The 14,433-nt window shown below is 39.1% G+C and overlaps 2 protein-coding genes across 2 annotated transcripts; both read right to left on the bottom strand.

Annotated features, from left to right (window-relative positions):
• Positions 1–402: 402 nt before the first annotated feature.
• slc19a2 (solute carrier family 19 member 2) lies at positions 403–8,386 on the bottom strand. The gene is made up of 6 exons (XM_066666549.1): positions 8,150–8,386; positions 5,619–6,191; positions 4,903–5,146; positions 4,138–4,330; positions 3,302–3,443; positions 403–3,211 (listed from the first exon to the last, which is right to left on the bottom strand). The coding sequence occupies exons 1-6, from the start codon at positions 8,276–8,278 to the stop codon at positions 3,023–3,025; spliced, it is 1,470 nt and encodes a 489-aa protein (XP_066522646.1). The 5' UTR covers positions 8,279–8,386; the 3' UTR covers positions 403–3,022.
• A 737-nt stretch (positions 8,387–9,123) lies between these two features.
• Positions 9,124–14,428, bottom strand: psmb3 (proteasome 20S subunit beta 3). Its single transcript, XM_066665087.1, has 6 exons — positions 14,271–14,428; positions 11,840–12,024; positions 10,865–10,972; positions 10,464–10,641; positions 10,239–10,333; positions 9,124–9,302 (listed from the first exon to the last, which is right to left on the bottom strand). Exons 1-6 carry the CDS (start codon positions 14,271–14,273, stop codon positions 9,254–9,256), a joined length of 618 nt encoding a protein of 205 aa, XP_066521184.1. The 5' UTR covers positions 14,274–14,428; the 3' UTR covers positions 9,124–9,253.
• Between the last annotated feature and the right edge of the window lie 5 nt (positions 14,429–14,433).

Below are 14,433 nucleotides of genomic sequence, written 5' to 3'. Positions count from 1 at the left end.
AGTTTGATTGGCATAGCAGCTGAACAACCACACAACTAACCTTTGAGATTAAGTCTAACCCCGGGCTACAGTTGGTTAACGTTAATACACATTGCCTTGAGGTTCATGGACGACATGGAAGAGCAGTGCGAATTAGAGAACTTTCTCCAGGAGAGATATATGGAGGAAGATCAAATAGCAAATATGGTGGAGAACAATGTAGGTTTGTACAAGTTTTGTCAGGGTGCTCAGTCATTTCATGGCCTCAATTTACTCAATATATTATTTTGTGGCCTCGACTTGCTACATAAACCCAGCACGTCACCTTAGGGGCTCCATAATTCTTGGTGTTACACAGAATGGGGGTCAGTCAGTTTTGTTATTTATATTCTTTATTTTCTTCAGATTTTTTATATCCTGTAATTTGCCTGTATTTATTAATCAATGCACTTGTTTGCAAGGCTTTAGTTAACACATTTGATTCCAGTGTGATCTACTGTGATGGGTAGACAATCCAAACGAAGGCATGAAGAGACTCTTTATTAATTGAAAAATATTGTAGTGAAAAAAAATGACAGTTAAATAGCAACTCATCAACAATCTAGACATAACTTTAAAATACAATGGTTCTAAACATACATTACTTCCAGAACTAAACATTTTCATTATAATTTGGTTAATTTTCATGGCAGAAACCAATCGAAATCCAATTTTGGCAAAACAGTAAACAGGATATTACATAACTGACATCATTACTATTTAAAAAAAAAAAAAAAAAAAAAAATCCCACAAACCTTCAACCCAATGCCCGATACAAGCTCATAGCAGCATTATTTTATACACTCAAAGGCATTTATTTATTATTCCATTAAACATGAAGTGCAAACAATTGAAAATTACTTTTAATGAAAAAGAGTGGAACAGTTTTGTAGTTATTGTATTCCTGTATATTTGTGGAGGTTTAAGCCTCAAAATGTGCACAACACAGCACATTGATATTAACTGGCCAACAGTGCTCTACAAACATAGATGATCAATCAGCCGTAACATTTTGACTACCTCCTTGTTTCTACACTCACTGTCCATTTTTCTCAGCTCCACTGACCATACAGGAGCACTGGAGTTCTACAATAACAGACTGTAAATCGACCTGTTACTCGACCTAATTTTTTTTTATTTATTTATTTATTTTAAACCCCATTTCACCCCGTTCTTCAGTTGTCAGGGTCACCACAGAGCAGGTATGAAGTGGGTCGTGGATTATTCTCAGCACTGCAGTGAGATTGATATTGTGGTTGTGGTAGTGTTAAGGGGACATACCATTTTGGGTTATTGGGGGGTGTGTGTGTGCACACACACGTAGGTGGGTATACAAAACTAATCAACAATCTATTTTAGTACTGCAAAAGTTCTGATGAAAAAAAGATTAAGGTCATCACCTGTACAGGGCGTAATAATCACAGTATGCACAACTTTAACTACGGTCAAAAAATATTTTAAATATTTTACACTTTACAAAGTTGCATCATTGTACATATACTTAATAATAATAATAATAAAGGCTTCTGGAACTAAAAAGTTACACTTTCACTGTGTAACAGCTTAGATATGCAATATTACTGTGACTCAGTGTGCTCTGTTATTTTTTAGTGCCAAAGATTTACCATAATCTTATTATGAATGCAACTACCTTAAATCAGTTTCTTTGGCACGTTAATATCAAGGTGCTTTTAAAGTACATTCAGGTGTTTCAGATTACTATTAAAGCCTCTGCACATTAAATTCACTGAATGCAATTAAACAGTTTACGTGCTACCAATTTAGAAAAAGATAAACCATTTCTGCTCTGTAGCTTCTACTGAAGTACTTTTCTTCTGTTAAGCAGAAAAAATGATGAATATTAGCTGTACCTGTGATTGTGAAAGCCTTACGTAAGCATAAAGCACTGGATTCGCTGCCAAATGTATGACACAGAACAAAATGCTGGCATCCAAGTGAAATAGAAGGAAAGGGCTGCACCATTTGAAGAGAGGAAAAATGAAAAGTTGTCTTTCAGTGCAATTTGCAAATGAGTGAGGCTTACAATACATCAGAGTACTTGAATTTCCTTGAATTTCCCCTGGGGATCAATAAAGTATCTATCTATCTAGAGTACGGCCTGAAATCATCAGAACCAGAGGAGGATTGTCACAAGACGAACATAAAGGGCATGATACTTGTTCATTTTGAGCCAAAAATGGCCTAAATTCTGATTAAAGGTCACCTACATTTAAGGCATAACACCCTCATTTAATGAGAGCTAAACATACTTTAATACTTAGCAACAATACATATGTAAGTTCTACTCAGTGCTGCGCATCAAGGACACAGTTTTCTGTTAAATCTAAGTAACGGTTGTACCTACAAGGTATGTCTTAACATTACAGAAGTATGACTTTTAAAGCCTGATCAGTATACGTGTTCAAGTATTATCACAAAAGATACTTAGAGTATCAACAATCGCGGCTTCAGCTGGGTTCTATTAATGAAACGTATGTTTACTTACAGCATTTGGTCCATTTTTTGAATTCGTTTCATTCTACATCAACCTTTTTTTTTTTTTTTATAAACAGTGCTCATAGTTTCTATTAACAGTGCTTAAGGAGTTCCTTTTCCTTTGCTGAAATTTTATACACATTTTTAATTAATGATTTCTCAATATTTCAGAGTGGTTTCATGTCAAATGTTAAATAATGTAACATTTCAGTTATAGCAGTGATGCCTGAAACATTGTACTATATCTTTGCTTAAGATTTGAGCCGTCTATGGCCAATTGAATTCTGCAGAAACCTAACTCCAACCCTATCACTGTACTGTGATAATCAGTGAAATCTGAAGTTCACCAGCTTAAATACTCTAATACGCCTTGGTTGTCTCAGAACGGCCTGAAGTGGCCACAGCAAACTTTCAACAATTCAAGATTAGTGCTTTTAACAAACATCACCACCTCTGATGTATTAAATTGTGCGTGTCTGTACATCAATAGAGTGTGGACACTACTGGATCAAGCTTTTGAAATATTGTTGTTCTCTTTGGGGGATGGATGATCATCACCAGCCGAATCTGTCTCGCTATCCACACTCTGAGTCGGGACCTCAGTACCTTCAGTCCTGCTGCGCGTGACAAATTTATACACTCCAGCTATGAGGAAGATCAGTGCAATGGTGGCAAAGTAACTCCCATAGATCAGAAACTGTGGAAGGCGAGATGTAACAAATTAGAACCTGTAAGAGCACAATGTAAATAAACTTGGGATTTGAACTGATTTTAAATTGCACTTTACCTGTGGAAATATGTCAAGGCCCAAGCCAGCAGAGTCAACCACTATCACAGTAAGCAGACTTTGCATTAATAGTGCAACAAAAGTGTTCACTCCAAACACTAAGGCATACCTCCTCATATTTAGATTGGCAGCAATCTGGTATCTGTGACACACAAAAAAAATTTGATTATTACATTTTAACATTGGTTTTTTTATAAAACAAATACACTGTTTGCACGCACTCTAATGTAATCATTAATGCATGTTGATAGTTTTCTGATCATTCAAATTTTCATGTAGACTGCATCTTTAGATTCATAGATATTTAAATTTTCTCACACGTTTATAGACTTTCTACAATTTCTTTCATTTTTGTACATCTGTGCATATATGATGACGACAATGAATAAAAAGATGTCAAATGTAAACGCAGAGATAAAACAATTTCAGCGACTAAAGCACAATCTCACACTAGATATAGACAGTGCTCGAAGAACAAGAGAGGAACAAGCTCCCAGCAACATTAGAAAAAAATATCCCATATTTATTACTGGAGCATATTTACAGAACAAGCCTGGTCACTGAACTACAAAAATACAAAAACAAAATAATTAGTAATTAATCATAACCGTAGTAAAATGTACAATTAATTGTCATATTGATTTCTGCTCATATCGCCCAGCACTAATCCTTTATAAATAAATATTTATCAATAACAGTATTCTACGTTAATACAAGGGTTGACATTTGTCAAATTCGCTGCTGAGTTCCAAGTAAAAGAATCTTATAACTGAGTGACTCTCAGAAAATTCTTCAAGAGTGATTTCAAATCCAGAGTTGATATTAGTAATTCTTACGTTGCTATGGTGATGAGCAACATATAGATTGCCCTGAAGACCACATAGGATGCGTAGCACACCCAGATATTCTTGACTGTGTCCATGAGGAAGACGGCTACAGCGATCACCACAGAGAAAACACAGAGAGCCAACTCTCCCCACACTGCCCAGGACACCTTCACAAAGCCCACCCCGAAGGCTGCCAGTGCACCTGAAAGAAACCCAAACCCAAAAGAAAAGGATTTTTCATTAGAACAAGTTATATAAATCTTTTGGAAATAACTACAAAATTTTGTGCAAATTATACAGTAAAAAAAATACAAACAAAAGAGCACAACAGCAGTCAAACCCAAAAAGTGGTGGCAAATGTTTCAGGTGGACAAACACAACGGCCAGGTTTTTAGATAAACCTTATCTTATCTAGACTGACTGGCCATTATATCAGGCGAACCGAAATAGTGCCCTTTCATTGTTTTCATTTTCTTAGAAGTGCTTTTTAACACTTTCTATTTTAAGTCTAATTTGTGGTGGTATTTTCCATTTAGGTTATAATCAAATCACCAAAATGATAAGACACACTGATTGGTTATAATTTTTGTAGCAAGTTAAACTGCCACCAACACAAAAATTGTGATTACACACTGACAAAAGTAGACCTTGGTAAACTATACAAAGATGTGGTTTTGTAGTCCTGGACAGCTTAAAAATAATCATAAAATAAAACATAAAATAACCCTGAAGACAATATTTTGTTTTGTTACGAAACACATGATCTCCACATACCAAGCAACGTAGATACGGTCTCAACGTAACCATTGTAGATCTCAAAATGTGCTGAGGGTAGGACGTTCTCCCACAACACCTGCGCGTAATTGACCACCTGGAAATAGCCACAGGTGGACAGAGCCCACCAAATAGACCAGGCAAGGAGAGTACGGCAGGAGTAACACTGCACGAAATCTTCCCAAAGTATTTTCAAGACTTCACTCAAGCCTCCCCTGCTGCTGCCATGTTTCTTTTTTAAAATCTGCAACATAGGACAAGAGGTTATGGCACATGCACTTCACAGAGTTCACTTAGGTACTAAAGGAAAGCATTTTCTTCTTGGCTTGACTATTAACTAAAACAAGTTCAGCAGGTTGCTGTACCATGTCTACCTACATTTCATTAGGCACTTTAACACAGCCAACCATATATATAGATATCTATAAACGACATGATGCAATCTGTGTGTGACTTGTAGCGTAATGAACAAGAAATACAGGTTTACATTCATCAATGTAGTCCTTGTATAGAGAAGAGAAAAAATAAAATAAAAAATTCACCACATTGTGAATTGTTTTATTTTGCCTTAAGTGTTACACATACAACGACTACCTTGATGAGTGTAAACTTGTATTTCTTGTTATTTGCAAGAAAAAAGAATTTCATTGTTTAATGCATCTGTCTGTTCTACTATGAATTTCAAAATAAAACACTGGAACCTTGGAACTACTCACAATTGCATCTTCCTCTACATTGAGTGGCACTTTGCACTCAGATTCCTCCAGTTTCTCCCTAAGCTTGCATCCTTTTACAGGCTCCTCAGCTTCTTCTCTGCCCTCAGGACCACTCTCTCCTTGGTGGAAGAACAAGCTCCTGCTAGGCATAGGTAGAAACCATGGTGCCACAAAAGCCAAGCAGGAGGAGGCCAGGGTGATGATGGTGAGGTAAAGTAAAGGGACCTCGGCCACAGAGACCAGGATCTGTCCAGTGAGGGAGCCCACAGCCGAGCCCAGCAGAGTGATACTGCGGCAGAAGCCAGTCACTCTCTGATAATTCGCTGGCTGCACTACACTGTAAATGTAGGAGTAGTAAGCGATCTCAGTGGCTGTGGCAATACCAAAGAAGAACTCCAGGAGCTGCATAGCAAGGACCCCTTGCGCTTTCACCATCATTGCATAAGTCACGATGAAACTAACGCCTTGCAAAATGAGCACAGGCTTGTAGCAGAGGTAGTCTGTCGCCAGGAAAACAGGAAACAACAGAACGAGGTACGAGTATGTCCATAGTGGGTAGATCTCATTTACGACCTATTGGGGAGAGGTAAAATATACATTAGAAAATACTCAGTTTCAGACAGCCAAACACAGAATAAAAACTTTCCTTTAAAAATAATTTTCTAGGACTTGGTAGGGTGGGTAACACAGATTAGGGTTCAATACCCAGCTTGGGCAAGAAAACCATGTGATGGATATTAGAGACCCTGGGCAAGACTCCCAAACCTACATTCACCAACCCCCCTAAACAATATAAAGGATAAGTCAGTCTGCCGAATGGAAATGGATTTTCCAAACTTACATAACAGTTGTTACTCACAGAAGGTCATGTCTGAATGACTTGCATCTGCCAACCTCCCTAACAATATTTCAATAATATAACCTCATATAAAAAGACTTCCTTAAGAATGAATAACACTCTGCAAACAACTTCCCAATCAGTCATAAGGTTTACTGATATGTAAAAAAATTCAAAACTTTCTGTATTCTGTTATCCATTAAGTGGATAAGATTAATTACTCCACACAACCCTTTTTTAATCACAGAGTACACTGTTCAGCTTTCAAGGACAGCATAAAAAAATATATGCATGAAAAACACAAGCTTTAATATAAACAAAACTTCCAAATCTTTGTCAGACTCCTGGTCGGTTTATCTTTGCCAAAGAGATTAGGTCTGTGTCTAAACTCACAGAACTCCACTGCTTTTATACTAAGAAGGCACTTTAAATTTGTGGTGTAGTATTTTTTTGTATGCTACCAAATATTGTAGTACAGTTTTTTTGTATATGGCTCATATCCCAGTAGCAAAAGGGCTTTTTAAATATTGGTAAAAAGATGCAGGGGATGATCCTGATAACCTTCCCCTTTAATAATATTACACTTTTCTATAATCTCGCTTACATCAAAGACATTTTATATACATGACCATGGCTTGAAGGTTTGTGGGAATGTAGAAACATTGAGGGGTGAAAATTTGGAAAGTGACGTGGAATGAAAGGTAAGCCACTTAAAAGAGTGAAGGCAGGAAATCTCCCACACGGTCTTAATAAAAGTCTTGTGACAGACTTTGTTAATTATTCGGGAATTAATTCATGTGAAGAGATTAGCTCTTACTGAAAGGATTTGGAAAGGAGGACTCACTTTCCATCTAACCTACAAATCAGATTTGAGGAAAGCAGTAATGACAAAGATGGCAGTAACAAGTTACAAGGTCTCAATTATTTGACTGTGTGTATTTTAAAAACGAGGGGAGGTAGAGGGCAGGGCATGTGCAGCTTGTGAGCAAAGCACACGCAGCTCACAAACAGAAGGAAATGTGTTTTTAAAATATATCAGAAAATCCACCTGTGTTTTTTTTCTCTGATTTTTTTAATATAATAATAAAGAATCATATTCAATGGGAAATGGACCACAGCACCACATTACCAAATATTTTTCAGCCTTTTTGCAGTTGCAACATTTCTACCAAAATGGCCACCAATTCCCAAAATGTGCCAAACTTACATACTGGAGCTTTATTATATTGAGCACATTAGTATTAATAAGCTTTACTACGATATTACTCAGCTCCTAATGTGTCTTGGTACTACTAATTGCTTTTTGTGTATAAATATTTCACAACTTGCTGGTGTACTGCTCTGAAACTGATCACGGCACTGACTTTTGAGCTTTGCCATATAGTAGTTTTAGACCAAAACATTATCCAAAAACAGAATAGGTCAAAATCAAACTCCAGATGAGAGGCGGGTAGACGGATGTTCTGGAAGTTACTCATCAATTCAGAAGACTTTAGAGATAGTCCTCGTTTCAATAACGTTATACTCAAGCTGTTAATTGAAGGAGCTTCAACAGTCATTACCATCAGAAGTGGTGCAGGATACTCCTCATTATCCAGATAATAAGATAATATTCACGGGTCTCGTTAAATCTAAGTGAACGTCAGACATCCTAAAATGATTGTTACGTCATTAACGGGTATCACGCGCTCACCTGAGTCTCTGTGAGGTTCTTGTCAGGTCCCATTAAAAAGGCGGTGAGAAAAGGCTCCGAGGGCCGGAGGTTGCAGAAGAAACCGTAAATACACAAAAGGACGGTGGGATAAATCCATGGTTCAGACATGACGCCTGCAAACTTCTCATGACCTTCTCCCCGTAGCCGCGTTAGACCGCACTTCACCGAGCTGAACGGAATGTCTTCAAAACGTCGCAGGACAGTGACGCACGAGACAAACTAGCCAATCACATGTATCCATTCTCTAACGCTCGCCGTGCCCCCGGGTTGTGAAACACAAGCGTGGCGGCTCCGATAGAAGTCACATGGTTCAGTCTTTTTTTTTTTTTTTTTTTTTTTAAAACACCTCACTAGCCACAGAAATTTAAGTAATATTATTTGCCACAATGGGCTTGTCCTAAACTACACATTTGTACACCAATTCACTTGAAAATTATTATACTTGTTTACAGGTGTGTTTGTGTGTGTGTGTGTGTCAATTAATAATCGCGGGCCTTTATTCGCAACTTTCTTTACTCTGGTTGTTTGTGTCTTAAATATTTTTTTGAATATTAAAAAAATAAAACATCATTTTAAAAACCTGAGTAAAATGTTGCATTTTGAAAGACTTTGTGTGTTCTCCCTGTCCAAATATAAACATCTTTTCTAGATATTCAAAAGGATATAGGAAAGTTTATATTCACCTAGGTGGTATAGGGGATGTGTGAATTTACAGCCAGCATTTAAAGAAGCTGCCAGGATTTTTTGAGAAGACCAGATTTTATGAAAACAAGACATTTTTACGTAAAGAATACGGAAATGGCAGGAATATATAATTTTTAACACCTTAAAACATGATGGCAGCTGTTTGCCATCAGAGATTTATTGTGGTGAGTGTGACATCTGATTGGAGGCTATTATGTGTACAGGAAATAACTGGACTTGCATGAACAAAGCATAAAAAAAATTGACTGACCAACAAATTAAGTCACTAGTTTGGTTTATTGAAGTGTGTGTTAAGAAAAAGTACTTTTTTTTGGAGAAGTAAATTCTATTGCAGTACAAAAAGAGGATGCAGAAAAGGGAAAGCAGTAGCAATTTTCTCTAGTCCATTCTGGCCTTCAGGGTTCGCGTGGTGATCTTATCCTTCTCTCTGGAAAATGTAAACAGATACAGCAGTTAGACAGTGGCACAAGTTGTTCTTGTATTTAATTAATACTTGTATAGTTTAAGATACAGGCCTCCAGTCTTGCACTGGCCTAAAATCTGATCTATCAGTATAACAGTATAGCTATGTTAACATATGCTTTTAATTGAAGTGGGGTGGGGGGAGGGTATCTGGGAAATAGCAAAAATCTAAAAATTGATATTCAGTTCCTGTGTCAAATACCTGTCCATTTCAATGAAAAAAAAAAACACATATGCTTCTAATGACACATCAGTCAACAGGAAAGCAATGTATATGACACTTGTGCATGAGATGTTATTATTCCGGGCGGCACGGTGGCGCAGCAGATAGTGTCGCAGTCACACAGCTCCAGGGGCCTGGAGGTTGTGGGTTTGACTCCCGTTCCCGGGTGACTGTCTGTGAGGAGTGTGGTGTGTTCTCCCCGTGTCTGCATGGGTTTCCTCTGGGTGCTCTGGTTTCCTCCCACAGTCCAAAAACACACGTTGGTAGGTGGATTGGCGACTCAAAAAGTGTGTGTGTTTGTTTGTGTGTCTGTGTTGCCCTGTGAAGGACTGGCGCCACCTCCAGGGTGTATTCCCGCCTTGCGCCCAATGATTCCAGGTAGGCTCTGGACCCACCGCCACCCTGAACTGGATAAGCGCTTACAGATAATGAATGAATGTATGTTATTATTCCCCCTATCTGGTGCACAATGTCCTTCACTCAGCTGTAATTTCATGGTGTGTGCCTTCAAGAGTTGCTTGGTTTAAAAAAAAATAAAATAAAAAATAAAAAAAATAAAAAAAGCTTTACGGCAAAAATCAGACTTTCCGTTTTAAAACGAGCTACTCCAAGACACAACATCCCCCTCTAGAAAATGAAGGCCATAACCAAACATGCAGATTAACTTGATATACTCACATGACATGGACTATAACTCCCATTCCAGAAACAGCATCTCTATCTACAGCATTTAGCATTGCCTGTGAAATGGTCTCAAACAGGTCCTCTGGCTCCTGAGCAAAACAAACACCGGCAGAGTACACAATGAAACACAGAGCAAGGCAATTTTTCAATTCATAGAAACATAAGGATCAGTTATATTGACAATGTAGACTGAATCGAATATTAACAGGCTGCACCCACCATATCAGGTTCCCATAGTGACTCACACATGCCGTACATCTGCTCAGAGCAAGTACCACTGACCACAAAATCCTCCGTTACCATGGGGCATCCAATCAGATCCAGAGAACAGATGAAAGGCTCAAATGTTTTAGGATCGAGACCAGCAATCACAGGCTCAATATAGTAGGGTCCAAACCTATCACAAAAAGGATTCTTTTTTTAGTTTTTAAATAGAAACTGTTTGTAGAATAATAAAAACAAAAAAACAAACAAAAAAAAAAAACGTTTCTTCAGAGAATAGCGATTCTTTCCGCAGTTAAGCATCTTGTATGAATAGCTCAAGTAGTGAACCTGATTATCTGACTGAGCTGTTAGGATACAATCAGGTATTCTAGGTCTTAAAATGAAATTGCACTTACCTTCTCTCATACAACAGGTTGGACACCATGCTCATAAATGTCTTAGGCTTGATCTGACGACCCTCTTTTAGTTCATACAGATTCAGGCGGAACTTGAGACGTTGGGACCTGAGGGAAGGGAGAGGGAAATGTCAGCCATGTTTGAAATAAACACAAAAACTCACCACACTAATTTTGATGTTACTGTACTGCTTAGTTTCCTGAATTTTCAGAATTACTTATTACAGTATGAGTTGTAAACTGTGAAATATCCTGAAATACAGGGCAAAAGAAACAAAACAAAACACAAAACCCCTAATAATTAGACGAGAGCAGACGTTTGTTAGTGTGAGAATCGACAGATCAAACATCTGAAAACACTGAGGTCTAAAAGCCTTTCAGGGCACGCTGATGGGAAGTGGTGCACTGTGAGGAAGTGCACTTATTCAGATGGTGGTGAAAGAAACCAGCGGTTGTGTTGTCTACTACATAAATATGAACACTAAGTGACAGCAATAATGTTAACTTTGGGTTAAATATGAAAACAACAACGACATTCAGCATCATTCATGTGAAACACTGGATACACTGACTACAAAGCGCCGGACAGACTGACTGAATGGCTGAGTGGCTACACATTTAAAAATGTATTAAACCCTCACAATGGCTGGCATGTACGCATTTGCCAATTGTGCACTTCACTTAGCTCATGACAGGGTTTCATTACACGGTATCAAATTCTCACTGTATCAAATGATGGTTTATAGAAGTCTTGTATGTAGGTGGGAATGTAGGTGACAAAAAACAGAAGCTTTTAAAAGCTCTGGTGGTGAACTACTCTGAAAGAAAACATTCTCTATGATGAACCACTTTATATCAAACAAAGCTGACTATTTTAATAATGTAGTAATGTCATAAATCAGATGAAATTCCATATGACTGCAACGTAAACAAAAAAAAACAAATCAAGAAAGGAGGAATTGATGCGGTGCTTACACTGTCTGCACATCTGTGGCCAGTCCTGCCAAGCCGATGAAGAGTCTATCACCCATGGGGAAGATCTTCTGAAAGTCAGTGGTGACCATCTGTGCTTGGATGCCAAACCTCCTGTCTGATGCTATTGCAACACATTCCTTCCCACGCATGGCCATGACGGCCCCTCCGTTATATGACATAATAGACTGTAAGAATAAGATTGGATACACAATAAGTTACAGACAACAACTGGTGCTTAGATTTGTAAAAACTTTACCGTTAGTAAACTGTTTATATATCAAATGCTTGGGGAATGTGAAGATTTTACAGTTTGTTTGTGCACTTTAAATTAACTGAATGAACTAATATAAGGTGAGTCTACAAACATTTGGACCTATGGAGTGTCACTGTGCTGTAAACAGAAGCATAAAATTATGCCTATGGTATGTACCCAGCAGAATCTTTTGCAGTTTGATTTTTGTTCTTTTATCGTTGTTATTTTCTCACTGAAAACATGTGATGCACATTAGCTGATGTTAATATAACAGTGGCACGGCACGGTGGTGCAGCAGGTAGTGTCGCCATCACACAGCTCTAAGGACCTGGAGTTGGGGGTTTGAATCCCGCTCTGGGTGACTGCGAGGAGTTGGTGTGTTTTTCCCGTGTCTGCGTGGGTTTCCTCCGGGTGAATGTCTGTGAGGAGTGTGGTGTGTTCTCCGTGTGTCTGCGTGGGTTTCCTCCGGGTGAGTGTCTGTGAGGAGTGTGGTGTGTTCTCCCTGTGTCTGTGTGGGTTTCCTCCGGGTGACTGTCTGTGAGGAGTGTGGTGTGTTCTCCCCGTATCTATGTGGGTTTCCTCCGGGTGACTGTCTGTGAGGAGTGTGGTGTGTTCTCAATGTGTCTGCGTGGGTTTCCTCCGGGTGAATGTCTGTGAGGAGTGTTCTCCCTGTGTCTGTGTGGGTTTCCTCCGGGTGACTTTCTGTGAGGAGTGTGGTGTGTTCTCCCTGTGTCTGCGTGGGTTTCCTCCAGGTGACTGTCTGTGAGGAGTGTGGTGTGTTCTCCCTGTGTCTGCGTGGGTTTCCTCCGGGTGACTGTTTGTGAGGAGTGTGGTGTGTTCTCCCTGTGTCTGCGTGGGTTTCCTCCAGGTGACTGTCTGTGAGGAGTGTGGTGTGTTCTCCCTGTGTCTGCGTGGGTTTCCTCCGGGTGACTGTTTGTGAGGAGTGTGGTGTGTTCTCCCTGTGTCTGCGTGGGTTTCCTCCGGGTGACTGTCTGTGAGGAGTGTGGTGTGTTCTCCCCGTGTCTGTGTGGGCTTCCTCCGGGTGACTGTCTGTGAGGAGTGTCGTGTGTTCTCAATGTGTCTGCGTGGGTTTCCTCCGGGTGAATGTCTGTGAGGAGTGTTCTCCCTGTGTCTGTGTGGGTTTCCTCCAGGTGACTGTCTGTGAGGAGTGTGGTGTGTTCTCCCTGTGTCTGCGTGGGTTTCCTCCGGGTGACTGTCTGAAGAGTGTGGTGCGTTCTCCGTGTCTGCGTGGGATTCCTCTGGCAGCTCCGGTTACCTCCCACAGTCCAAAAACTGGGACTGGCAACCCAAAAGTGTCTGTAGGTGTGAGTGAATGTGTGAGTATGTGTCGGCCCGTGAAATACTGGCACCCCCTCCAGGGTGTGTTCCTGCCTTGCGCCCAGTGATTCCAGGTAGGCTCTGGACCCACTGCTTACAGACAATGAATGAATATAACAATGTTCCAAACAATGAGTAGTTGATAATGTTTCTAATATTAATTATAGTTGTAAATTTTGTCAAACACTGTCAAGAGTACAAAAAATAATAATAATAATACATTGATGTAAACAACTGCTGGATTAGTTAAAATAATGTGTAGCAAAAAAATAATAATCTCTATTCTATAATAATAATAATAATAAAATAATAATCTCTAATACTAATTTTGACTTCAAAGCTGAAACTAGGCTTAAAGGGCACATGGGACTCATGGTCAGTTACCCTAAATCAAAAGAGAGCATTCTGCATCCTTTTCAATATCAAGTCAAGAAAGATGTTTGTTTGAAATTAAACTTGAAAGGTGATTGCTTGAATTAAAAGAGAGTACAGAAAGCCATTAAATGTTGCTAGTAAATAAGGTTAGCCTGACAGCTAGCTGATACTACTTTCATTTTCTCAACACCCGTGCATTGTTAAATATCATTATGCCTTATAGCCTTGTGTTGTTATCTGAGCTTTAGTTATATAATAATGTTGTTAATTCTTCGGGATGGAATATTTTCGACATAAAGCCGTGGCCAAAAAGGCAAAGAAAACACTAGTTTCTTTCTGTTTAGCTTGTAAGCACCATACCGCCGGCTCCAGCGGTCGCAATTATTCTTGCAACTAGAACAAAACCATCACTCAGTTCATGATAATAAACACAAAAGATGAACGTTCATGAGTAGTATATCTTACCATGGCGGCGCTGATGTAGAAAGTATTGAACAAACAGATATATTAACCGTCCCAGGTCTCCGTCGCGCAGTGACTTCACACTTTCTTTCAGCAGAAACCCGTCCTTCTCTACACTTCGTCATATCCGTCCTCTTCATCACTAAGGCGCCCTCCGGTGGACTCA

The sequence above is a fragment of the Hoplias malabaricus genome, chromosome 3 (genome assembly GCF_029633855.1).
Source record: "Hoplias malabaricus isolate fHopMal1 chromosome 3, fHopMal1.hap1, whole genome shotgun sequence".
In the NCBI taxonomy this organism is placed as follows: Eukaryota; Metazoa; Chordata; class Actinopteri; order Characiformes; family Erythrinidae; genus Hoplias; species Hoplias malabaricus.
The sequence above is the reverse complement of the archived record's forward strand: the minus strand, read 5'-3'. Positions and strand labels throughout refer to the sequence as shown.